Source organism: Urocampus carinirostris, unplaced genomic scaffold (assembly GCF_059441175.1).
Source record: "Urocampus carinirostris isolate Australia breed hairy pipefish unplaced genomic scaffold, RoL_Ucar_1.0 HiC_scaffold_39, whole genome shotgun sequence".
Classification (NCBI taxonomy): Eukaryota; Metazoa; Chordata; class Actinopteri; order Syngnathiformes; family Syngnathidae; genus Urocampus; species Urocampus carinirostris.
The window spans coordinates 178,197-203,189 of NW_028283146.1; the positions used below are offsets into that span (position 1 = coordinate 178,197).

At 39.1% G+C, this 24,993-nt stretch overlaps 1 protein-coding gene across 3 annotated transcripts; it reads left to right on the plus strand.

Moving 5' to 3' along the window:
• Positions 1–1,473: 1,473 nt before the first annotated feature.
• LOC148345625 (rho guanine nucleotide exchange factor 18-like) lies at positions 1,474–23,378 on the plus strand. 3 transcript variants are annotated; one of them, XM_088325876.1, is made up of 14 exons: positions 1,474–1,639; positions 11,708–11,905; positions 11,992–12,097; positions 14,386–14,526; positions 15,866–16,116; positions 16,210–16,335; positions 18,583–18,700; positions 19,023–19,277; positions 19,345–19,421; positions 19,506–19,684; positions 19,760–19,833; positions 22,489–22,674; positions 22,775–22,921; positions 23,139–23,378. In XM_088325876.1, exons 3-14 carry the CDS (start codon positions 12,007–12,009, stop codon positions 23,276–23,278), a joined length of 1,785 nt encoding a protein of 594 aa, XP_088182002.1. In that variant the 5' UTR covers positions 1,474–1,639; positions 11,708–11,905; positions 11,992–12,006; the 3' UTR covers positions 23,279–23,378. The 3 variants fall into 3 exon arrangements, with proteins under 3 accessions (XP_088182002.1, XP_088182003.1, XP_088182004.1); XM_088325877.1 differs by lacking the exon at positions 14,386–14,526; XM_088325878.1 differs by lacking the exons at positions 1,474–1,639; positions 11,708–11,905 and adding an exon at positions 14,235–14,283.
• Positions 23,379–24,993: the final 1,615 nt, after the last annotated feature.

A 24,993-nucleotide genomic window follows, 5' to 3' on the forward strand; every position in this document is an offset into this window, starting at 1 on the left:
GATGAAAGCAAATGAAATGATCTGAAATAATTTGCATTTATATAGCGCTTTTCAAGTCAATGACTTCCCAAAGCGCTTTACAGTGTGCTTCACATTTCCCAATAGCGGCCTTGTATTGCAGCCATGTAAGACACTAACCTGCTTATTGGGGATGTCTTACCCAAGGACACTTCGACATGTAACACGGACAAGCCGGGATTCGAACTGGGATCCCTTGAACTGGGATCCCTTGATCCCAACACGAGCGCTGTACCTCCTGAGCTACTGCCGCCCCAAAGCATTACATGATTGCCAGGTTTTAGTAACATTTATTTAAATGTCATTTTATTTTGGCATTCTTGGGCTTCGGTAGAACACAAGTTAGCCCAAATCATATCATTTTTATAATTTTGTCCCTCTCTAGATTCCATAACATACAAGTAAACTTTTGACATGATATATCCCAAAACATGTTTCATTTTTTACATGCATTCTTTTCAAACTTTGTTTTACTTGAAGCAAGGAAGTGTGAGAGCATTACATAGTTGCTTGTTTTAGTAAAATTGATATCTAATTAAACGTCATTTTATTTTTTCCCTCTTGGCCTTCCAAAAGGACAAATGAACATTTGAAACAATAAGTTTAAATTATATCATTTTTTTCACCTTTTAAAAAGAAACATAAAAATGAAATGTTTTTTTGTTTTGTTTTGTATTTTTGTTATTGTTTTTTTAGGGATACTTAAATTCTTTAAACATTATTATATTTACTTTGTGGCACTTTTGGCTTTCCTTAGAAATCAACTGAAAAATAAATTGTAACTTATTAAAATACGATAAATCTACAACAATTAAATTTAGTTTTCAAAAAATTGTTTCCAGTTGATTTTTTTTATTTGTTTGTCTCATTGTTCGTTCGTTTATTTCATTTCTGAGAGGTTTTGGCGGAGGGAAAAAAAAGGTAGCGTAATGTCCCTTTAACTGGAGCGGACTTGCGGTTCGGGTCCTGAACCTGCCTGTGGAATTTAATCGTTTTTGCCCAGTTGTCTGTGCCGAAGGGGGCAGAACCTCCGAAGCGCAACAACATACCACCAAAACACAAATTGGTCCAAAAATACGGGTATTCAATCTACCAACTGAGGCGTGTTCAGGAGAGTGAGCGATTGCTATCGCTAGCTATCGCTAGCTTCTGAACGGCCAATGATTATTGAGCGCTCGCGTGCCCGAGTAATCACGGGAGAAAGACCGCTTACTTTGATTTCCAACATGGCGTCGACAGTGCTGAACATGGAGGATCTCACCCTGACGAGTGCTGTTGGCGATATAATTTATCGTCTTACATTGCCTGGTAATGTTTGTGAACAATGCAAGTCAGGTATGACCCTTCCACTGCGTTTAGGATAACCTTAACTGTGTCAATATGCGAACTGTCGCTCATATCAGCCAACTCGCTCAAAGCAAGCTGTAGAACGAAATCCATTGTACTGTCGTCGGCCATTTTGGATCAGTAAGGCAATCACAGTGAGCGATTACAACCGTTCAGCAGTGCGCGGCAAGCGATTAACAAGCGACTACATGTCTGATTACTCTCCTGAACACGCCTCTGGTGTCGTTTCGGAGGAAACCGACAGAACCGTACCGGAGTCTCCGTGTTCGTAACGGTAAGAAGCGGCCGCCGTAAAAAGGATCAGGTGGATCCTTCCTCTTGTTTTTCTTTCAATAGGCTTTGATGACCGCTTCCCATTCAGTTGGAACTTTGTTTTATTTATTTTATTTTAACTTTTAAGTCCGCGTTGTGTTCGTACTAAGGTGACTGTTCAAGTTGAAAAAAATAAAAAAAAAAACACTGTTCGTCGTTTTCTTGTCGGCAATGCTAGCTAGCGATAGCAACTTGTTGCCAGCTATTTCGCGTTCCAGAGAGTAAATTAAATTATAAAGCAAAGTTATTACATTAAAAATTAAATTGTCTGATTACTCTTAATAACCTCACGAGTGAGGATACTTTCGACAAATCTCCCTTGTTGTCGTTTTTGTTTCAACTTTTAGTGTTTGCGTTCTCGGCAGCTTTGGTAGCTTGCATTTATTTTTATACTAAAGCTCCTTGCAATTCCTTAGTGCATGTCTGTCTATAGAAATATCAATATGCTAATCATAATTGATGATATTTGTTGGTAATTCAAACTTACACAATCAAATTGTATTCATAAATACACACCTTATATTTTACATGAATCTAAATTAAAGAACATTACTTTCTCATTTGTTTACATAATCAGTGTTTACTTTTAAAATGGGGGAAAAATCTGACACACCAGTCAACCTCATCCAATTGCTTCCCTTATTAAGTGATTATAAATCTTTCTAACACGCAGAATATCACGAACAGTTTGAGCAATCTATAATGATGTTGTCGTCTGCAGGTTCCTCCGTGAAAAGCGCTATATAAATGCAGATCATTTACCATTGTTACCAGTCACCGAGATGATCCAAATTAGAGCTCAAATGGGCAAGGCAAGAGTTAATAAAATCAGTACAAAAATGGCTTTACAGTGTACACAATTTGAAACGTATAAGATAGATAGATAGATAGATACATTATTCATCCCCGAAGGGAAATTCACATTTCCAGCAGCATCCCTGAGCTGAGAACAGTACAATAATAAAGCCAAAAGAATACAATATACAAATACCCAGTGTGACGTGCAAATGCCCACTGTAGCGTGTTATATAGAGTAACTAAATAGTGCTACACAGAATACATATTGCAGTAAGATTCGGTAATATCCAATGTAGGTGGTGTGGTTTAATGTGGGCCTTTACTCTGCCGGGTGGAGTTAAAGAGCCTCATGGCATGAGGAAGAAAAGATCTCTTCAGTCTGTCCGTAGTACAAGACAGTGGCAGCAGTCTGTCGCTGAAACTGCTCTTCTGTCTGGAGATAATGCTGTGTAGTGGATGCGATGGATTGTCCATGATTGACCTCAGCTTTTTCAGTGCTCGTCTTTCAGCTACTGTTGTTAGGCTGTCCCGCTCTTTGCCAAGATGACAGGTTTGCGGTGAGCATGTTTGACACAAACATTTGACAGACCGATACTTATGATACCGATACTTACTGTTATGATTAAGAATTTCTGGATATGATTAATTGTCACGCAAATTGTCAAAAGTGACCGATATGTTGGCAATTTTTCCCCTTCTGCGTGGGCTCTACCAGGCTGTGCTTGCCAAAGACACACCGCAGTTAATGGTGTCCTTACTACGACCTTAGGGTTGAGGGAACCAACCAACCATGATACTAATAGATATCATTGGACACCTTAATAAAGAAGAGAAATTTAATTAATAGTCAAGAAATCATTATTAACTCAACTTTCTGTTCCTTTTATTAAAACAACAGACCACTTCTTCGGTATTTCAGGGATTAGTGCTGTTGTTCGGTGTAAATAAAAAATGTGTCCAAAATACTGAAGTGATGTTAAAAACAGACCGGGTAGTGAAAACCACACACAGAGAACCAGTGTTGTCTACTTCCATGTGTGCGTCGCTGCACGTTAATGTCTACAGTATTCATTTCATTCAAGGGTGGTAACAAAAGGTGGAGAGAAAAAAAGACTAATCGGGAATTTGAAAACTATTCGCAAATATGGGAAATATTCACAATTCGATGAATATGTCATATTCATGACATTCCTACCAATACCCAAATCTTGACAGTTACTGCTCCCAGTAACCAATAACACTAGTACTCTATTCTTGTTTAGTATTTTATTGCAAGCAAACTAGCTATCTCAAAAGCAATTCAATTTTTGCAGCAAACATATTTTTTTATATTTAATCTGGACTCGTGTCAACAAAGTTACTGTTGGAGTTGCTTTTGTCAAAGTATTCCTTAGTCATTTTTGTGTCATTAGTGTTCTTGGCAACTTTATCAGCTTGAAGATCAATAGGTGTTTGTTGCCGTTTTCCTTTATATTGATACTAAATCAGCTTGTAATGAATTACTTCACATATTTCTCTATAACTAACAATTTAGAAATATATTTGATTATATTTGTTGGCAGTTTAACCGTAGTCAATCAATTTGTATTTAGGTTGGACTAAAATTGCACTTGTCATCATTGATTAAAACTTGTAGTATACAGTGTTTATAATGAGATTGGAAGTGGTACTCCAGGATAACATGCAATAAAATACTGTAAGGGGAAAAAAGAATATTATCATGGATAGGCAAATATTTATATGGTAGTGCTTGTAGACTGGGCTAAAGTTACAGGTGCATCATAACAACAGTGAAATGACATTAGGAGCAACATACTTCCAATATACAACCCCTAGCAAATTGTAGGAAATCACCAGTTTCAGGAAAGCCCTCACTCAGACATTTCATTCTGTAGAAAAAACTCAGATCACAAACATGAAACAATGGCAAGGTGATTCAAAAGTGCAACATATAGGCATTCAGAAACACTAAAAGAAACTAGACAATTGTAATTGTGATTGATCTGGAAGATGATCCCGGGATGTATATATAACCCTGGTTGTTAGCATTATGAGTAAAGTTTTTAACTCAGGAAATGTATTTGTAATTTCTTCGCCCCCCCACACACCCCCGGTACTGGCAAGTTCATTTGAGATCGGCCCACAACCGTTAGCAACAAGGATATGCCTTGTGGAGGTCTAAAAATCACATTCTTGGTAAAAACATAGTAATATCACTGTTATTACACATTACAAAATTTAAAATGTACATGTTCGAAAGGAATGAGCCATTCTATTTGAATTGGCCCATCCGGACTGCATTTAGCCCATTCAATTTGCTGAGTCGTTAGCATGTTAGCATTAGAATAATTTTTCAGCATGAAAAAGTTAGCAATTAGCCCTTAGCATCACTTTTTAGCATGTATCCGTTAGCATAACTCATCAACATGAGTCCACTAGCATAATTTGTAAATATGAAGTCGTTACAATATTTCCATTACCAAAACTTTTTTGCATGAAGACGTTAGCATTTAGCCGTTAGCATCACTTTTTAGCATGTACCAATTAGCATAACTCATCAACATGAGTCCATTAGCATAATTTGTAAATATGAAGTCGTTAGAATATAGCCATTGCCAAAAAATTTTAGCATGAATATGTTAGCATTTAGCCGTTAGCATCACCTTTTAGCATGTACCCATTATCATAACTCATCAACATGTATCCGTTAGCATACTTTGTAAATATGAAGTCTTCAAAATATTGCCATTACCAAAAATTTTTAGCATGAAGAAGTTAGCATTTAGCCGTTAGCATCACTTTTTAGCATGTACCCGTTAGCATAACTCATTAACATGAGTCCATTAGCATAATTTGTAAATATTAAGTTGTTAAAATATAGCCATTACCAAAATTTTTTACTATGAATAAGTTAGCATTGCCGACAGTGTTTACAGCTAGTTTGCGCTAATACTTGGGCTGGCTGTGCCAGACCAACCCTTTGCCGACAGTGTTACAGCTTGCTTGCGCGAATACTTTGGAATTCATCATTTACCCATGGTTAAAGGTAATGTAGGTCGGGCCCCCTCAAGCCACCCTGGACAGTCCCTGATTACTACCTCTGGCAAAGCCCTCGTTTCCAAGGCTACCCATTGAATTGAATGGGCCAATGTATTCCGGATGGGAGATTCTCAAAATACATTAGTCCGGATGGGGACTCTTTTTGGTCTCCGGGGCCCCGCCGTATCGCTTATCCATATTGTCGCTCAAGAGTCCCGGGCCGGAATTTTGGGTATATGAATCGTTGGGCTAGTCCAAAAGCTCTGGGAGGAGTTACCCGACAAACTTTTTTGTCAGAAGATAGATATAGTAACTAAACAATTCCCGTGGCAATTGTAAGAGTTGTGATTGATCTGGCAGATGTTGGTAGAGAACCGGTAGCGCTGAGTTGTTAGCATTATGAGTTAGCATAAAGTTTTTAACTCAGAGAGATGTATTTGTAATTTTTAACTTGGTTCTGTGGGGGGACTCCGCTTTATTTGTGTTATATAGCTACAAATAAGTATTTCAACAGTCAGTAAAATGAATGTCAAACGTTTTCCTGTAGTCTTTCACCAGGTTTGCATACTTTGCAGGAATGATCTTCTTGAGATCAGTCAGGTTTCTGGGCTGTCGCTGAGAAACACGGCGTTTGAGTTCCCTCCAAAGATTTTCGATTGGGTTCAGGCCTGGAGACTGGCTTAGCCATCCTAAAACCTTGCTATGCTTCTTACTCCTTAGTTTTCCTGGCTGTGTGCTTCGGGTCGTTGTCGTGTTGGAAGACCCAGCCACGACCCATGTTCAATGCTCTGACTGAGGGAAGGAGGTTGTCCCCCAACATCTCACGATAGACGGCCCCAGTCATTCTCTCTTTATTGCCGTGCACTCGTCCTGTCCCATGTGCAGTAAAACACCCCCGAAGCATGATGCTACCACCTCCATGCATCGCAGTAGGGGTGGTATTCTTCGGATTGTACTATTCATTCTTCTCCCCCCAAACACACTTAGTTGAATCATTACCGAAAAGTTCTATTTTGGTCTCATCTGACCGCAAAACGTTCTCACATGACTTAAGGTACCAGGAGCCTTGAGATGTGCTGGTTTAAGGAGGGGAACTTTTCATGCCATCCATGATTTCAAATCATGACATCTTAGTGTATTATCTACAGTAACTTTGGAAACGGAGGGCCCAGCTCCCTTCATGTCATTGACCAACTCCTGTCGTGTAGTTCCGGTCTGATTCCTCACTTTTCTTATCTGTTAATATTCTGATCACAATAAAAATATTCCAAGCACGGGACCCTTAGCTTCTGTGGCGGTGTAGGCTATGGTTGAGGTGTGATGCAGGCAGTCCGGTAAAGTTTAGTGTTAGAGTGGCCTGGGTACTCGTTCCTCGAGTTATCAGGTTTTTGTTCCTTTAACATCACTGCAAGCCTTTGCACCAATCGTAAATAAATACAATATAATAGAGGTATTGTATCGGCGACTTGTTTAGAGCTGCACGATTTTGGACAAAAACCTACTTGCGATTTTTTTTTTCAGACCTGTATTGCAATTTTGATGGGATTTTCAATTTCAAAAGAAAAGTGCATTTCTGTGCTCATTTTGTTTTTAGGGAGAACTTAAACATAGCGACATGCAAACTTACCTCAAGATGACGTCCTTAGAGACTGAGAGTATACGACTGTAATAAAATAACAACTATTGATCCACAAATAAAAACAGAATTGCAATTAAATAAATTGTCTTTATTGTCAGTATACAAAAGGACAACAAAATTGGAGGGCTTCTCCTTTCAGTGTAAGAAAGAGATTTAGTGAGCGGATGGTTAGCTACCTACACGCTAGTAACTGGTAACAGTGACTTCTGCAAGGTCTTTGTGATAATTAAAATACCAGAGTCACAAAGGTAGTGGGTTTCCACGAGTAGTAGCTCCAAGTCGTCTGTTGGTGACTAGCCACGGTCGCCAATTCCCGGACGCAATACAAACCCAGGCAGCACCTACTGGTTATCAGCTTTTCTTTGCGCTTTTCTGTCTTTCCTCAGCGTCCAATTTAATTAAATGAATTTATTTTCAATGTAACGAGCCTCTAAAGCTACGAGCTGTGGTTTTTGTTTTGGTGGCCATTTATGCAAGGGCTGTTTGACTGACTGGCAGCTTACACCAGCAAGTCGTGCAAACATGTCTTGCAAACTTTGCCTCACTTTATGGCAGGGGTCGGGAACCTATGGCTTGCGAGCCATATATGGCTCTTTCTATGAGTATCTGTGGCTCAGAGACAAATTTGATTGCATGCAAAATTTCTCCATCTTGTTCAAAAGTTGAGTTGTCTATCCTGTTCAGGTTCACGCAAAGCCAAACCAAAGCTAAATAATATGGTATTACTTCGCAGTATATATAGGGCCCGTTTTTCACTACAATTTACAGTCAAGGTGTCACACAAAAAAAGGGGGGGAAAAAACCTCGTTTTGGCTGTACAACGCTAAAGAATCCTTTATATAAAAGTTCACTATACAATCTGTGTTCAGTGTTCAGATAGCTTATGATGAATCCACAGAACTGTAAATACGCCAAAACACCGGAAGAGAACTTAGTCATTTGATTGGGTGAGTGGGAGGGATGGGTGGAGCTATGCAAAAAGTGCAAGCACTCCCTCCTATCTCTCGCCCTACGCCGTCTGCGCCAAAAGTGGGCTCATCAGGCTCCCTATTTGCAGAATGTTGTGACGTTTTTACACAATAACTGCTTGCATCTGGTTTTGAAACCAATATGTATGAAAAAAAGGGTCAAAAGGAGTTTAACCGATCTTGAGTAATTGCAAGAAAGAGACAAGTTTAAAGTGGTATGTTTGTTGATTTTGGGACAGGGGCTCTGGCATTATTCTCTTTTCATAATTTTTATCAAATCATGAAAAATAAATGTGCTGAAGACTAAGCTTTTGTCTGGGGCGCGGGTTTAGCAATTTAGTAAATTTGTCTCATAATATATGGTGTGGCTCTTTCCCAAAATAAAATTAATATTTTTTGCTTTTATGGCTCTTTGAGTCAAAAAGATTCCCGACCCCTGCTTTATGGTGACCTCCATTAAAACCTGCTTCTCATTGCCTGGCGCTGTTAAAACCATGAAATGTGACAATTCTTGTTGGCCAAACACTCCATCACTAGAATATAAACTGTAACTATGAATCACTGAAAAAAACCACTGTGTTTTGCAGTTAGCTTATCGCACTACATTACGGTGATAACGATTAGATTTCGGTTTATTGTGTAGCCCTAATGCAACACATATCGCATAGTTGTGAAAATGCTGTAACAAGGGGCCGAAAAACATATATTGGCGACTTTAAAGGTGTAAGGCGGGGACGCCATATCCCACGGTCTACTGTCTCACTTGGACTTTGGCACATGCTAAACATTTATGTGCGTTACTTTTAAATTGGAAAAAAAACGCTAATAAGTTAGGACTTGCATGCCGTTTTTGTTGCGGCTTTTCCTTCAGACCTGGAACGTTTCATTTACCTTATTAAAGGAAAATGAAAGAAAGAAAAATCTTTCAAATGTCATCACAGTGAAGTTTCGCTCATAAAAAGGGATTCCTTATGTCGAGAGCTGTTGAGCCCACCTAAGTAGGTAAAGATGACAATGGTCAACTTTTTTTCCTCTTGTTGCCATTTCTTGAAAAACTTAAATTTTGTAGCAAATTTTTCCTTCATGTTAATCAAATATACAATTTAACTTTTTGGTTGGCTTTAAGCAATTTTTCGTAGTAAATGAGCCAACACATTTAAAAGTGACAGATTTATTGTTTCAATTTTTTTATTTAGCCAGTTGAGCTTCCTGCGTGGGTCATCTAAGTATGCAAAAACTAGTGGTCTGTGTGCTGATAAGAGCTGTGATATCAGCAAAAAGAAAAAAACAGCCTGTCCTCACTTATGCTTTGCTAATCTTGGAGCAACTGGAATTCCCGTCGTAGTAATTTGTGTACTGTCCTCTTCATCTTCCTGAAGTGAATTAGTTTACGTTTTGGGCTTGTCATGGGTGACGCTGAAATTTATGTCTCAATGTTTTTTTGTGTGGCACAGCTTACCTCTAAATTCCCACGGTCTCTTTATCTTTGTTTTTCTTTTTAAATTGTTTATCTGTTGTGGGGATTCTGTTCAAGATAATGTTGCTATAGTTAACTGGAGACTCGAGTATTTTCTCTACCTTCCTGGAATAACAATATTAACTTTCTCAATCTGGGTGTTCCATGTTGCTGTTGAATCTACTCAGAAGGACTAAAACTTCTCCGGTGTCTGTGATCCAAAGACACTGATGTTAATATTAGTTTTGTTTTTTTCAGCTAAACTAAATGAATAATCTATAAATTCAACGCATGCTGGTTGAGTATTACAAGAGCAATTTATAAAAGTTCAGGTAATGACTGCTGCTGAGACTTATTCAGAAGCCGTCTTGTGTTGACTTTTCATTAAGATTGGCCAGAAACGCTTCATACGTTTTTTTTTTTTATTTCACATTCACATTCGCTTTTAAGGCTTGTCGCATGATAACATCACTATATTAAATCACCTGAAAAGAAACAATGGAAGACTGGTGGAAGCCACGGGCTTGCTTATAGGACACCCATTCCCGAAATAACTTTGGACGCATCTTCTATCAAGAATTTCAACAGTTATTTCAGAAATTATCACATGGTTTAAATCAGGATATATCGATATATATTGTCCATTTTCTCAGTTTTTTCCCCCCCTCATCCTTTTTTTTACTCTCTAGCTTCAATACAGTCCATAAAACCTGGGACAAATGCAGGACTGTCTCAGAAAATTATAATATTGTAATATCTATTTTTCTTTTTTTCTGTACTACAATTACAATAAAGAAAAATGTCCAACATGTGAAGACTTAAATATACCGTTTTACCATATCATGAAAATTTATACCGTTGGCTCTAATCCATCATCGGCAAAATTCAAATCATAAAAGGCTTTCAGTATTTCAGTTGATTTGCAAAGAATCCAGAGGTATGACCTAGCTGAAGTCGAAGGTTTTATAGTAATGAGTGGATTTGTTTGACCTACACTCAGAATGTGTAGCTAAGTACCAAATTTACGTTGTTTCGTTATTTTTCAGCTCACGAACAATGTTATTATTTTTTTTCCCTACAGTAGATCCCAGGTACAGTAAGACCTCGTTTAACGCGGTTAATGGGGACTAAAACCACCCGCGATAACTGAAAATCCGCGAAGTAGCGGCGCACCTTCCAAAAAAAAAAATTAAATTTTTTTTTTTAATTATTATTTTTTTTTAGACCCGGTTAATGGGGACCGAAACCACCCGCAAAAATTGAAAATCTGCGAAGTAGCGACGACCCTTCAAAAAGAACAAAAAAAACCTCATCTCATTATCTACACCGCTTATCCTTATTAGGGTGACGCCGTGTCCGCCGAACTCGCTCCGTCGCGTGGCCCGGGAGTATAATTCATCCATCCATCCATCCATTATCTGCACCGCTTATCCTCAGTAGGGTCGCGGGGGTGCTGGAGCCCATCCCAGCCATCTTCGGGCAGTGGGCAGGGAACACCCTGAACTGGTTGCCAGCCAGTTGCAGGGCACACAGGGACAGACAATTTGCTCGCGCATTCACACCTAGGGACAATTTGGACCAGCCAATTAACCTGACATGCATGTTTTTGGAATGTGGGAGGATACCGGAGTGCCCGGAGGAAACCCAGGCAAGCACGGGGAGAACATGCAAACTCTGCACAGGAAGATTGGTAGCTGGATTTGAACCCATGACCTCAGAACTGTGCCGCACACTCGCTAACCACTGCCCCGCCGTGCTGCCCAAGTATAAGTCAATTTATTTTCATTTATCACCACTTCTCACATGGTTGAATAAGAGGGAGAAGAAAAAACTGTAAGATTAAGGTAGGGTGAGGCTTGATAGTCCAATGTCCGGGTCGTTTGCATCTGATATTATGCATAACTGAGAGATGGCTCAGGTCAATTTGACGCAGCCTTATATTAAATGTTCTACAGTAAACAATTAAGGAAGTCCCTACAGATTATTTAACGCATGCACAGCAATAAATCCCCAAAGTCTTAACAAACATTGATGAGCAGTGGGTACAACTTTGTTGTCTTTGACTTCTTTCCTGATGATCTCCTAAACCTTTCGTTACTAACATTTGTATTATGTGTATTTGGCCTCTAGCAATAAAAGCCGGCATCGAGAGCAGGAACAGTCGGGCACAACTTCATCACAGAGCCTCAATGGCCACACAACTTTTCCTGCAGCTCCTGGTATTACTGTGTTTCCTCGAGGAACAAGTACCCAGGCCACTGTAACACAAAAATTTCCCGGACTGCCCGCATCATACCTCAGCCACAGCCTGCGCCACCACACCTCAGGGTCCCGTACTTGGATTATTATTATTGTCATCAGAATATTAATTGGGGTCTTTTTTTAGACTGTAAACCTTCTTTTTATGTACGCAGATCTCTCCCGGGGGGATGGATGAAACTGACACTTTTCGATTAAAGCGCTACAATGATGACACTGTTTCCCTCGTTCCCTCCATGACTGAGTCCATCATAGTTGAAGGTTTGTTGACTTTATTTCGTTTATTGTGTGACTGAAAAACATTCACCTTTTTTTTTTTTTTTTTTTGAAAAATAAATACGTTTTATGGCACATTTTATGAAAAAGGGATTAGATTTGCCTATTTGCTGACTGTTTGGAGTAACGACTCATCTTTTAAATGCTTACATTCAGGCAATAATCCTATTGGAAGCAGAATATTGGATTTCTGGAGCAATCCAAATGAATTGGTTTTATGACTAGAGATAAACGAATAACCTCATAAACATGCCGTTTGCGAATATTCCGATGACAAGGGCGAGGTCACGAGACAAATAGACGTTTTTTTTACGCATTTATCTTTTGACATTATATAAAGGAGCATTTAATTCATGTGACTCTCACCAAGTTCAACAAAGTACTGCGCTTGCTTGCCCCTAAAGTGAGCCCCTGTGTCCCCTGTGGTCACAAGATGTGGTTATACGTGGGTAGCCAAAAACAGCCTATATATATTGATAGATAAAACTGTTGGCATCCACTAGTTATAGGTAGATTTTCACCTTAGTTACAGAAAATAAAATGGAAATGTCCTGAAGAAATCGACCAATACACATGAGGCTCTTTTAGCGAGTAAGCTGGAGTCTGTATGTTTCATTCCGTACTGACTATATTTTCCAGAATTTGCAACACAAAATTATCCAGACAAGGGACACTCTGTGTTTGCATAGACAAGCCGATACCTTGAATGCGTATCAAGCACAAGTAATCACAAAATGAAAGGTCTAATCGGGAACCTATGGCTCTTTCATTGAGTAAATATGCCTTGCGGACCATATATGGGTCTTTCATTGAGTAAATATGACTCGCGGACCATATGTGGCTCTTTCATTGAGTAAATATGGCTCGCGAACCTATGGCTCTTTCATTGAGTATATATGGCTCTCGAACCTTATATGGCTCTTTCGTTGAGTAAATATGGCTCTTGAACCTTATATGGCTCTTTCGTTGAGTAAATATGGCTCTCGAACCTTATATGGCTCTTTCGTTGAGTAAATATGGCTCTCGAACCTTTTATGGCTCTTTCGTTCAATACATAGGGCTCGTGATCCATATATGGCTCTCTCATTAAGTACATATGGCCCGCGATCCATATATGGCTCTCTCGTTAAGTACATATGGCTCGCAAGCCATATATGGCTTTTTCATTGACTATATATGGCCTCAGGGACAAAATGAAACGTGTACAACTAATTCATATATTGTTAAATGTAGAGCCGACTGCTGCACATGTGATGCCAAGACAATATTGAACCGTAAAGGGTTTGGTCTAGCATATTTAGGACACAATATTAACAACAGTTAACAGACTCTGATGTGGCTGTAAAACACTAAATAAGTTATCTTTTTGGAAGCTCATTACAACAATCTATGTTCATCTTTGAGACACTTTATGACGAAAAGCTACAGATCCAACTTTGACCGAAAACCAACTCCTTACCTATAAGCCGTAACAAAGCACCAGGGGTAATTTGATTGGATGAGTGGTAGGAATGGGCGGACCTATAAAGAGGGCGTGTACACTTTTTTTCTTGCACAGAGCCTTCTAATCTAAAATTAGATAAACTGGTATCCTTGTTTGCTGTATTTTCTGACATTTTTACAAAAATAACTTTGCTTGCACCTTGTTTTGAAATCATTATTTAGGACAAATAATTATAATGAGCCTATACACTCTAAAGAGGCTGTCTAGTCAAGTCACATTTATTTGTATGGCCATTAATCACAAAATGTCTCAGGACTGCACAGGCCACAATTACACCATCCCCTCATCTAAAACCAACATGCGGGCAAGGAAAAACTCTAAACCTCAACATGAGGGAATTAAGAAACCTTATAAAGAGGCCTCACAACTGCGGGAGGGAGACACATTTTAAGTGGTTTATATATATGTTGATATGGGACACAGGCTGTGGCATTATTATTATAATTTTATAGATTTTATTTAATCATCAAACATCCCACAGTGTATTAAAAGGAACTGAAGAATTAGCTAGAGAGTGGGTTTCTTGGTTTGGTTGAATATTGACTTAAAATATTAATGGTGTGGCTCTTTTAAAAACATTTTTTTGTTTTTTCTTTTATGGCTCTTTGGGTCCAAAAGGTTCCCTGACCTCTGTCCTGAACACAACCATTCAAGTTGGAAAACTTAGGTGGATTAATATGTTCTCATTCATAATCGCAACACTGGCAGATTATTGCTTGCATGAAAATGTAACAACAAGAAGACTCATTTTTTTTCTCATTTTTCCCAGATGATCACTATGCTGCAGTGCGAGCTGATCTTGAGTGTGATGCGCAGGACCTGGAAGCAGAGTCCTGGAGTTGGGCAGTCGACCCACAGTTTGTTAAGAGACACTCAAAAGAGGCTGTGAAGAGACAGGATGTCATTTATGGTCTGTCTGTTTGAATGCACTCTGTTTAAAACTGACTCAAACAATACAAAACATACTGCTATTAGGTCATTACAATAACAGTCAAGCTTCTGGATTAACTCAAAACCGAAGAGTGAGAAGCAGTGTTGAAAACAAATATTTCTCAATCATTGTCTTGTTTGTCAATGTGAAATGGCCTGACTGCAGACAATAGAGCTTCATGTTTAACCAGAATCGAATCGACATTGCCATGTGACGTAGTGCGATTGTGTAATTGCATACCACCCCGTTTCTTTACAAGGATTTATAGACTGCAAACCTAACAAAGCTCCCCAGAAGAGGGCGCTGTAAACTTAAATTTATTCTCTGTAAGATTCACATGAAATCTTAAACCAAGACGCGGGAAGAGGTAAGAGAGATGATTCAGGTATATGATGATGGTGGGGATTTACAGCTCCTGCAAAGAATGGCGAGCCGTGTTTGTGGTTCAAGCGGGGTAGTTGGCTGTGAAAAGGCAAAGCCTAGTTGGGCCTGCTCTTCTGCTAAGTCAGGGGTCGAGAACCTATGGCTCACGAGCCATATATGGCTCTTTCTGTGAGTAACTGTGGCTCAGAGACAAATTTGATTGCATGCAAATTTTCTCCATCTCTTTCAAAACATGAGCTATTAATCCTGTTCAGACATGGCATTATTCTCTTTTTATTTTATTTTTTTAATTTATTTTATTTTTATCAAATTATGAAAAATAAATGTGCTGAAGACTAAGCATTTTTTCTGGGGCGCGGGTTTAGCAATTTAGTAAATTTGTCTTATAATATATGGTGTGGCTTTTTCCGAAAATAAAATTTATATATTTTGCTTTTATGGCTCTTTGAGTCAAAAAGGTTCCCGACCCCTGTGCTAAGTCATTGCCTGGGAGGTTACATGCTGATAACCATATCAGCTGTATAGGTTTTATAGGGGGGAAGGCCGCAATATAAAATTTAATGGAGAGGATGGAGGGGTCTGAGATATGAGAGATGGCGAGGGCTTGGAGGAGGTACTTTATTTCTCATAAAACGTGTATGATATGATGCCATGAGTGTTTTTATACTTTTCCCCACTAATAACCGACTCCACTCATTGTCATGCATTCAAGGGTTTAAGTACTTATGAAAATAAAAAAAATAAAAATAGCACAGATAATGCACCTTTCTTTTAAAATCGAAAATTGCATCGAAATTGCAAAACTGGTCTGAAAAAAAATCGCAATTAGGTTTTTTCTTAAAATCGTGCAGCCCTAGTAAACAACACAGAATGTGTTATTGGCACAGCTAATATTTAGAAAAAAATGATTGTCATATGTCAATTTCTTTGACAGAGCTGATGCAGACGGAAATGCACCACGTGCGAACACTGAAGATAATGCTTCGTGTTTACACCAAAGAGTTGAGGGAAAACCTTCAGATGGACTTGAGCCGACTGGAATGTCTTTTCCCGCGCTTGGAAAACATCCTGGAGATGCACACACATTTTTTGTCCTGCCTTAAAGAACGCCGGCGAGAGAGCATTGTTTCACCTGCAAAGGGAAACTACACAGTGGAAAGCATAGCTGACATATTGATTGCACAAGTAAAGAAAGGACATGAAAAGACAAACACGTTTCTATTTTTTGTTTTTTGTTGGGTTTTTTTTGTTTCTAATTTGCTCCATAAAACCTTCCAGTTTTCAGGTGACGCAGGTGAGAAGATGAAGGACAGCTACGGCGATTTTTGCAGTCACCACACGGAGGCTGTCAGTTACTATAAAGAACAGATGCAGACGAACAAAAGATTCCACAGCATCATACGGGTGAGACAACTAAATAATTTCCGGGTTTTATATCAAATAATCAGGAATGCACTAAAATGAAAATTAGGAGCCAAAACCAAAAAATAGTAAATGCTCTGACTCACTAATAAATATAATAATATTTATATAATCAATATAAGATAATAAATATCTGACAGGCATATTAATGGATCATGGGTCTTTTTTTAGTTTTATATGCATTTCTAATATCACAACTTATCTTGTTGTTATTATGTTGCAACTATGTTATAAGCAGATTAATTATTGGAAGTAGGGTTAAATATACTCTGTCAACTACTAAAAAAAAAATCGTTGACTAGAAAATCATAATGACCCAGCAATAGAGAGAAATTTCCAAAACAGTTCGTCAGACACCTCAGCTATCCTAAGGGGCCGCCACCCTGGTGCCCGGAGGCACATCATTGGAGACTCCAGTTCTAGAAGCTGATTCTTACTGTTTCACGTATTCAATTGTCATGAAACAACACAGAAGGTAAGTACATAATTTTTTATGTATTTTAGCTTTTAATAGACAGAAAAGTGAATAGTGACAATAAAACTGATGTAGGGAGAGATTAATGATGACTGATGATGATGACGATGAGGGCTTGCATCGGTAACCGGTTCTAATTTGGAATCTGTTCCGCTGTCAAACGATTCCTTGGAATCAGTAGTAAAATTCAATTTTGCTTGCACTATCAATCCCGCCAGGGCTGCGGTGCGAACATAGCAAACAAACACACCCCAATGCAGGATCAGGTGACGTCGATCTACGTGCTATTTGTTGTCGCTGCTCGACCAATCATCAGCTACAGAGATGTCGCCGGCAGTCAACGTTCTAAGGTGTGGCTGTATTTCACTCAAATAGACGATGCAGGAGTATGCCATACATGCAAAAACGCCAACTCGGCGAAAGGGGGTAAGACCACCAACATGCTTAAACATCTGGCTGGCCAACATGACATCAAACTGAAAGAATGCACCGTGTTTGAGGCGCTCCGACGACACAAGGACAGTGTAGCCACAGCAGATAAATAACGTAGCTAGCCTGCTAACTGTTAGCTACGTTAGCCAAACGTTAGCTAGCTACGTTAGCCAAGTTTAGTCGTGACATGAGGTTTGTTTTCTAAAAAGACTGCCTTGGAGGAACTGTTTGAAGAATAGGACTCTGAGCTTCTGTCCCTGCAAGGAACCGTCCCCACTGTGCCCATGGCCGAGAAGGTGGAACAAAAAGTCCAGCTCTACAGAAGCCTGGCCTGCATCCCCACCAAGAATGACGCCGCACAGTGGTGGTGGGAAAAGAGAGACACTATGCCGCTGCTGTCGGGTCTGGCTGCGACCTATCTTTGTGTCCAGGCGTCCTCTACCCCAAGTCAGAGGGTGTTTTCCACAGCTGAAGACACATTACGCCAGAAAGATCTAGCCCCCTTGCTGACAAAGCTGACCAGCTAATTTAAAGAAAAAAGAATGGTTAATTTTCTAATTTCCTTTCGCAGAATTGTTTGTTCTCATTCATGATGTTCTGATATTCTTACTGGATACATGACTTATAATTGATCTCAGGTATTGCATTACTTTAAGTTGAACTCTTACTGAATTGTGATTAATATTGTTTATTCAGAACTTAATGTTCCTGTCCTACTGCCTATACCAGCCCATCTTTAAATCATTTTTATATTAATAAAACCCTTTGTACTATATCTGTAGTCACATAGTGCTTATTTTTCCGCAGTGAGAATCGATAAGGAATTGGATCGATAAGCAGGGATCGTTAAGGAATCAGAATCGCTAAAACCTCATCAATACACAGCCCTAGCGGTAGTTGGTGCTGTCTAATGCAACAAATGAGTCACTGTCTCATATTTTCCAAAGCAAAATAATAATAGTCAAAAACTTTCGCCGTACATCGCTTAAAACCAGACATTTTACTTCAGGCATAAATGTATTGAATAACAAACACAAATATGTGTTTATGAAAGAAGCTACTAAACTTTAGTGAGTCAGCTCCGTAATGTTAGGATGTAAGTAGCAGCAAAAGTTCAGCAAGCTGCTAAAGAAAAAAGCGTGGAAAAAAACCCACAAACCTTTGAGAAAATCTAATATTGCTAAAACTTGTGTTGTTTCAGTTTTATTTCATTTTTATTTCATCAAAACTGAAAATGCACTTAAGGTCATTTCTGGACCTTAAAAAAATCCCCATCCCCAAATATTAACCTTGTGTTTGGTTATTGTCTTTTGTTGTCTCAGAAAATCGGCAACCTGTCCATTGTGCGAAGGTTAGGAGTTCCTGAGTGTATTCTGCTTGTAACTCAGCGCATCACCAAATACCCAGCACTTGTGGAGCGCATCCTGCACAGCACTGAAGGTCTGGTCATATTAATTTTCTTCATACAAGAATAGAATTGTCTTTTTTTTCCCATTGGTCAGGATGTACAGTAGATTGTTCTCAGCAAGATTAGATGTTAAAAAAAAACGAAAATAAGATTAAAAAGTAAAGGATACTAGGATGTATAAGCAATATTTATGAGGTATTTCTTCTAGACTGTCCTAAATTGTTAGTACATCTGAAAATAGTGCATCTGGCAATGTCCCTTAGACTGGGCAGTGAGAATCCCATCATTTTTGGGGCTGGGTTGATGACTAATTCTCAACATAAAGTTTGTTTTATTTGTTTTATTTTTTTCCAGAGGGCACTGAAGAGCACATGGAGCTTACCCGTGCACTAGGCTTGATTAAAGACACAATCGTTCAAGTCGACTCATTGGTCAACCTTCATGAGAAAACGTGTCGCCTTCGAGAAATACACAGCAAGATGGAGCCGAAGGTGCTTGGCAAAATCAAAGACGGCCGAGTGTTTCATAGGGGAGATTTGGCGCAAGGTCGACGACGTCTTCTGCTCGAGGGTACAATCAATTGGAAAGCTGCATCTGGCAGACTCAAAGGTTAGATGGGAACACCATGAAGAAACTTTTTTTTCTTCAACTCATTCTGTTATTTTACCCCTCAAAGATATTCTTGCAGTTCTCCTTTCTGATGTGTTGCTGCTGCTACAAGAGAAAGATCAGCGATATGTTTTTGCGGCCGTGGTGAGTCAATTAATACTTTTATTTATACATAATTTAATTTGAGCATAACCTGATTCATTTTCTTGTGATTTTTATTCCATCTAGGACAACAAGCCATCCGTCATCTCTCTTCAGAAGTTGATTGTTCGGGAGGTGGCCCACGCAGAGAGAGCTATGTTTCTGATCTGCGCATCCTCCAATGAGCCAGAGATGTACGAGATCCACACGGCCTCCAAGGAAGAAAGAAACACTTGGATGACACAAATACGGCAAGCTGTCGAGAGGTAGCCATTTAGTCCAATGTAGCTGTGAAAGTGTAGTCCAATGGTGATAATTACGGACTTTGGTCCTGTTCTTAGCTGCCCTCGTAATGAAGAGAGGCTCTTCAGTGAGGAGGAGGAATATCGGGCATCAAGGTTGAAGGATTTTCAAGGTACAGACATCCAAGTAACTGAAAAAAATGCTTTGGAGTTGAGCCAAAAAACATCCAAAGAGTAAAAAGGCGTCCACCCAAGAGCCTTCTTAAAAAGAAAAAAATGTTTTGCTACCACCTTGTGGGAGTAAGAGAAATTACAACTCTTTTTAAAGGAATCATGTATATACAGTGAAGAAAACAGTATTTGAACACCCTGCTATTTTGCTATTTCCCCCACTTAGAAATCATGGACGGGTCTGACATTTGCATCGTAGGTGCATGTCCACTGTGAGAGAAAAAAAGAAAAATCCAGCACTCACATTTTTTAACAATGTATTTGTGTGATACAGCTGCAAATAAGTATTTGAACACCTGTGTATCATCTTCTGACCCTAAAATACCTGTTAGTTTGCCCATTAGAAGTCCTTCTGCACTCCATGTATCATCCTGAATTAGATGCACCTGTTTTAGGTTTATAGCTGCATAAAGAACCCTATCCACCCCATACAATCAGTAAAACTAACTTGTAACATGGTGAAACCCAAAGAGCTGCCCAAAGACAGCAGAGACAAAATTGTACACCTCCACAAGGCTGGAAAAGGGCCACGGGGAAATTGCCATGCAACTTGGGCAAACAAGGTCCTCTGTTGAAGCTAAACATGATGGTCAATCTCAATCGGAGTGGAGCCCCATGCAAGATATCACATCGTGGGGTCTCAATGATTCTAAGAAAGGTGAGGAATCAGCCCGGAACTACACGACAGGAGTTGGTCAGTGTCCACAAGAGCTGGGACCACTGTTTCCAAGGTTGCTGTAGGTAATAAACTAAGACGTCATGATTTGAAATCATGCATGGCTTGAAAGGTTCCCCTGCTTAAACAGCACATGTCAAGGCCCGTCTTAAGTTTGCAAATGACCATTTGGATGATACAGAGGAGTCATAGGAGAAAGGTTTGTGGTCGGATGAGACTAAAATAGAACTTTTTGGTCATAATTCCACTTAGCGTGTTTGGAGAAAGAAGAATGAAGAGTATAATCCAAAGAACACCATCCCTCCTGTGAAAATAATGCATTGTAATTTCTGGATGTTTCTTTTTAATTTATCCCTCTCACAGTGGACATGCACCTACGATAAAAATTTCAGATCCCTCCGTGATTTCCAAGTGGGAAAAATAGCAAAATAGCAGTGTATTCAAATACCTATTCTTCACTGCATATATATAAATATATATATATATATATATATATATAATCTATATGTATATATATATAATCTATATGTACTGTAAAATCCGGACTATAGAGCGCACCTGATTATAAGCCGCACCCATTAAAACTTGTGACACAATCACAAGTTTAACCCAGACCAGGCTGTTAGTTCCACGATTGTGATTTTGTAGAGGTTTATTGTTCTATATTCTTTAGCAATTATCCATTATCCGTTATCGGTCAAATCATGATACACTACAAAGCCAATAGGCCGAGACACTTGCTCCCAGCCAAGAGGCTGAGTCAAGGTCCTAGCCTCCTAACCTCCTACCGACACAATTCAAAAGTCAATAGTACACAATCCTAGAACCACAGTCGGCATCATGAATGGAAAATGATACCCGTAATTAACGTATGATGCAGACTTGTAAAGTCCGGGTCCTGTTGAAAGTAATCCAAGGAAACAAAATGTATATTTCCAAAGTTACTTTTTTCCCAAATGTTCAGCCCTGCGGCTTATCCAGTGAAGCGGCCAATTTATGGAATTTTTCTAACGGCCACCTGCGGCGCTAGAATATAAAAGGTAAGATTAAGACCAGTAGAATATGGGCGCCAAGAAAGACTGCAACTTCTAAGTTTAAGCATACATTGTCTGTAAAGTTAAGGTACGTTCCGATAATGAGGAAGACGCCCTTGATGGCGATAGTTATGAGGAGGAAGTTGAGGACGATCTTCCGTGAATTTCACAATTACGGGATGTTTTTTTTTTTTTAACAGGCACGTTTGATACATTGCGAGCGTGATCCTACTACCAGTGTTGGTACCTTTCAAAGGCACGGTTTGGGATGAAAGTTATATTATTATTATTATTATTAAAGCTTTGAAAACTCTCTCGGTATACCGTCTTTCTTCGTAAATATGTGTAACCATGTATAATATGTATTTGCAACTGTATATTTTTGTAATGTATTTATTTTTGAGATTTATTCTGTTGTGTTCTACGGACGAATCAAAAAGAAAGGGCGGAGCACACGCGGGCTAATGGGATTTGGGGTAAAGCTGAGTTACCGGTAGATCTGTCTCTTGTCGCAGCGGACAATAGTGGGTATATATTTTTCCCACCCTTAACTTTGGAAATATACATTTCGTTTCCTTGGATTACTTTCAACGGGTCCTGGACTTAACAAGTCTGCATCATACGTTAATTACGGGTATCATTTTCCATTCATGATGCCAGCTATGACTCTAGAATTGCATTCGCACTGATTGCTGCGTGGCTCTGTGGCTGGGAGCTTGACTCTGCCTCTTGGCTGAGAGCAAGTGTTTCAGCCTCTTGGCTTTGTAGTGTATTATGATTTGACCGATAATTGATAAAGAATATAGAACAATAAACCTTGCAAAATCCCCCCCAACAAAAAAAGGTGTACAGGAATCCGAGTTAATTGATTTCTATTTTTATCCTAGAATGTTTGAGCCAGCAGGATGCGGTGATTGTCCAAGCACTTTCCGAGAAACTGCAACTTTTTGCCAAGATGGCAGAATCTGTGCCAGGTGTGGAGGACACAGCTACCTGTTCCAAGCTTCTTTTAAGAGGCGACGGCTCAGATCTCAAGCTGGGGGAGTCGTTGCTTAAAGGAACCATCACTGATGGTAAAGCACTGCTCTAAGTAAACTCTTAAACGCATTCCCCAACGTGAAATTCATGTTGTGGCAAGATGTGAAGCAAAACGTTCTCCCTGTGTCAAACCAGTGGAAGATCTCCAAAATTTGCTCCAATCTGGTGCGAGGTATGCCTTTCTGTCATCACAGAAAATTGAAGGGAACAGCTCTGGAATCCTACCCAGGAGGGCAGAGACCTTTGGGGGCTATGACAGCAGCCCCAACTTCCTCACTAAAAGTGAGTCTAAAGCACTTCAAGTCCTGAGGAAGCTGCATTTCTAATGTGTTGTACTAAAGTGCACCTTGTGCAATCAAAAAACTTTTAAATTATTAATAAAGTATCATATAGGAGTGGGGCTATCTATGTGCTTATTATGTGGTTCTTAATGTCTATTTTGTCTTGTGTTTTTTTTTTTTTTTTTGTTAATGTCTGTGGCTGGCCGCTTTTCTGCCAGGCAATATGAAGAAGAACCTTTCCGGCAAGTCCAGAAACCAAGACCGGAGCCAGCGGGCCAGCTCTGACCCCCAACTTAAAGATCTCTGTGGCAGCCGAACTGTGGAGCAGACCGTAGGTCTTAAAGTGCAACAAAAATAATTTCTTCCTCTCCTAACATTTAACGGCACACAGCATTGTGTTGCGTTTATGCAATCAAATAAAGGCTTTCCAACCCAGGAAAGCAAGATTTATGATTCTAGCATGCATGGTTCAAAAGTTATTGTCATTATTAAATGATTGCTTTTTCGGACGTTTTAGGCTCAGAGAAGTGCAAAAATGGGCTTTCCAGCCTGCAAGTCACACTTTTATGAAAACTTGCATAACTCAAAAACTTGAGCTTTTTTCACCAAATCTGCACTAAATATAGAAAATTCAGAAGATTTCCAACCTAGAAAAGCAAGAATTATGATTCTAGCATGCATGGTTCCAAAGTTATTGTCATTATTAAATGATTGCTTTTTCGGACGTTTCAGGCGCAGATAAGCTTAAAAATGGGCTTTCCAGCCTGCAAGTCACACTTTTATGAAAACTTGCATAACTCAAAAAGTTGAGCTTTTTTCACCAAATCTGCACTAAATATAGAAAATTCAGAAGATTTCCAACCCAGGAAAGCAAGAATTATGATTCTAGCATGCATGGTTCAAAAGTTATTGTCATTATTAAATGATTGCTTTTTCGGACGTTTCAGGCGCAGATAAGCTTAAAAATGGGCTTTCCAGCCTGCAAGTCACACTTTTATGAAAACTTGCATAACTCAAAAAGTTGAGCTTTTTTCACCAAATCTGCACTAAATATAGAAAATTCAGAAGATTTCCAACCTAGAAAAGCAAGAATTATGATTCTAGCATGCATGGTTCCAAAGTTATTGTCATTATTAAATGATTGCTTTTTCGGACGTTTCAGGCGCAGATAAGCTTAAAAATGGGCTTTCCAGCCTGCAAGTCACACTTTTATGAAAACTTGCATAACTCAAAAAGTTGAGCTTTTTTCACCAAATCTGCACTAAATATAGAAAATTCAGAAGATTTCCAACCCAGGAAAGCAAGAATTATGATTCTAGCATGCATGGTTCAAAAGTTATTGTCATTATTAAATGATTGCTTTTTCGGACGTTTCAGGCGCAGATAAGCTTAAAAATGGGCTTTCCAGCCTGCAAGTCACACTTTTATGAAAACTTGCATAACTCAAAAAGTTGAGCTTTTTTCACCAAATCTGCACTAAATATAGAAAATTCAGAAGATTTCCAACCCAGGAAAGCAAGATTTATGATTCTAGCATGCATGGTTCAAAAGTTATTGTCATTATTAAATGATTGCTTTTTCGGACGTTTTAGGCTCAGAGAAGTGCAAAAATGGGCTTTCCAGCCTGCAAGTCACACTTTTATGAAAACTTGCATAACTCAAAAACTTGAGCTTTTTTCACCAAATCTGCACTAAATATAGAAAATTCAGAAGATTTCCAACCTAGAAAAGCAAGAATTATGATTCTAGCATGCATGGTTCCAAAGTTATTGTCATTATTAAATGATTGCTTTTTCGGACGTTTCAGGCGCAGATAAGCTTAAAAATGGGCTTTGCAGCCTGCAAGTCACACTTTTATGAAAACTTGCATAACTCAAAAAGTTGAGCTTTTTTCACCAAATCTGCACTAAATATAGAAAATTCAGAAGATTTCCAACCCAGGAAAGCAAGAATTATGATTCTAGCATGCATGGTTCAAAAGTTATTGTCATTATTAAATGATTGCTTTTTCGGACGTTTCAGGCGCAGATAAGCTTAAAAATGGGCTTTCCAGCCTGCAAGTCACACTTTTAT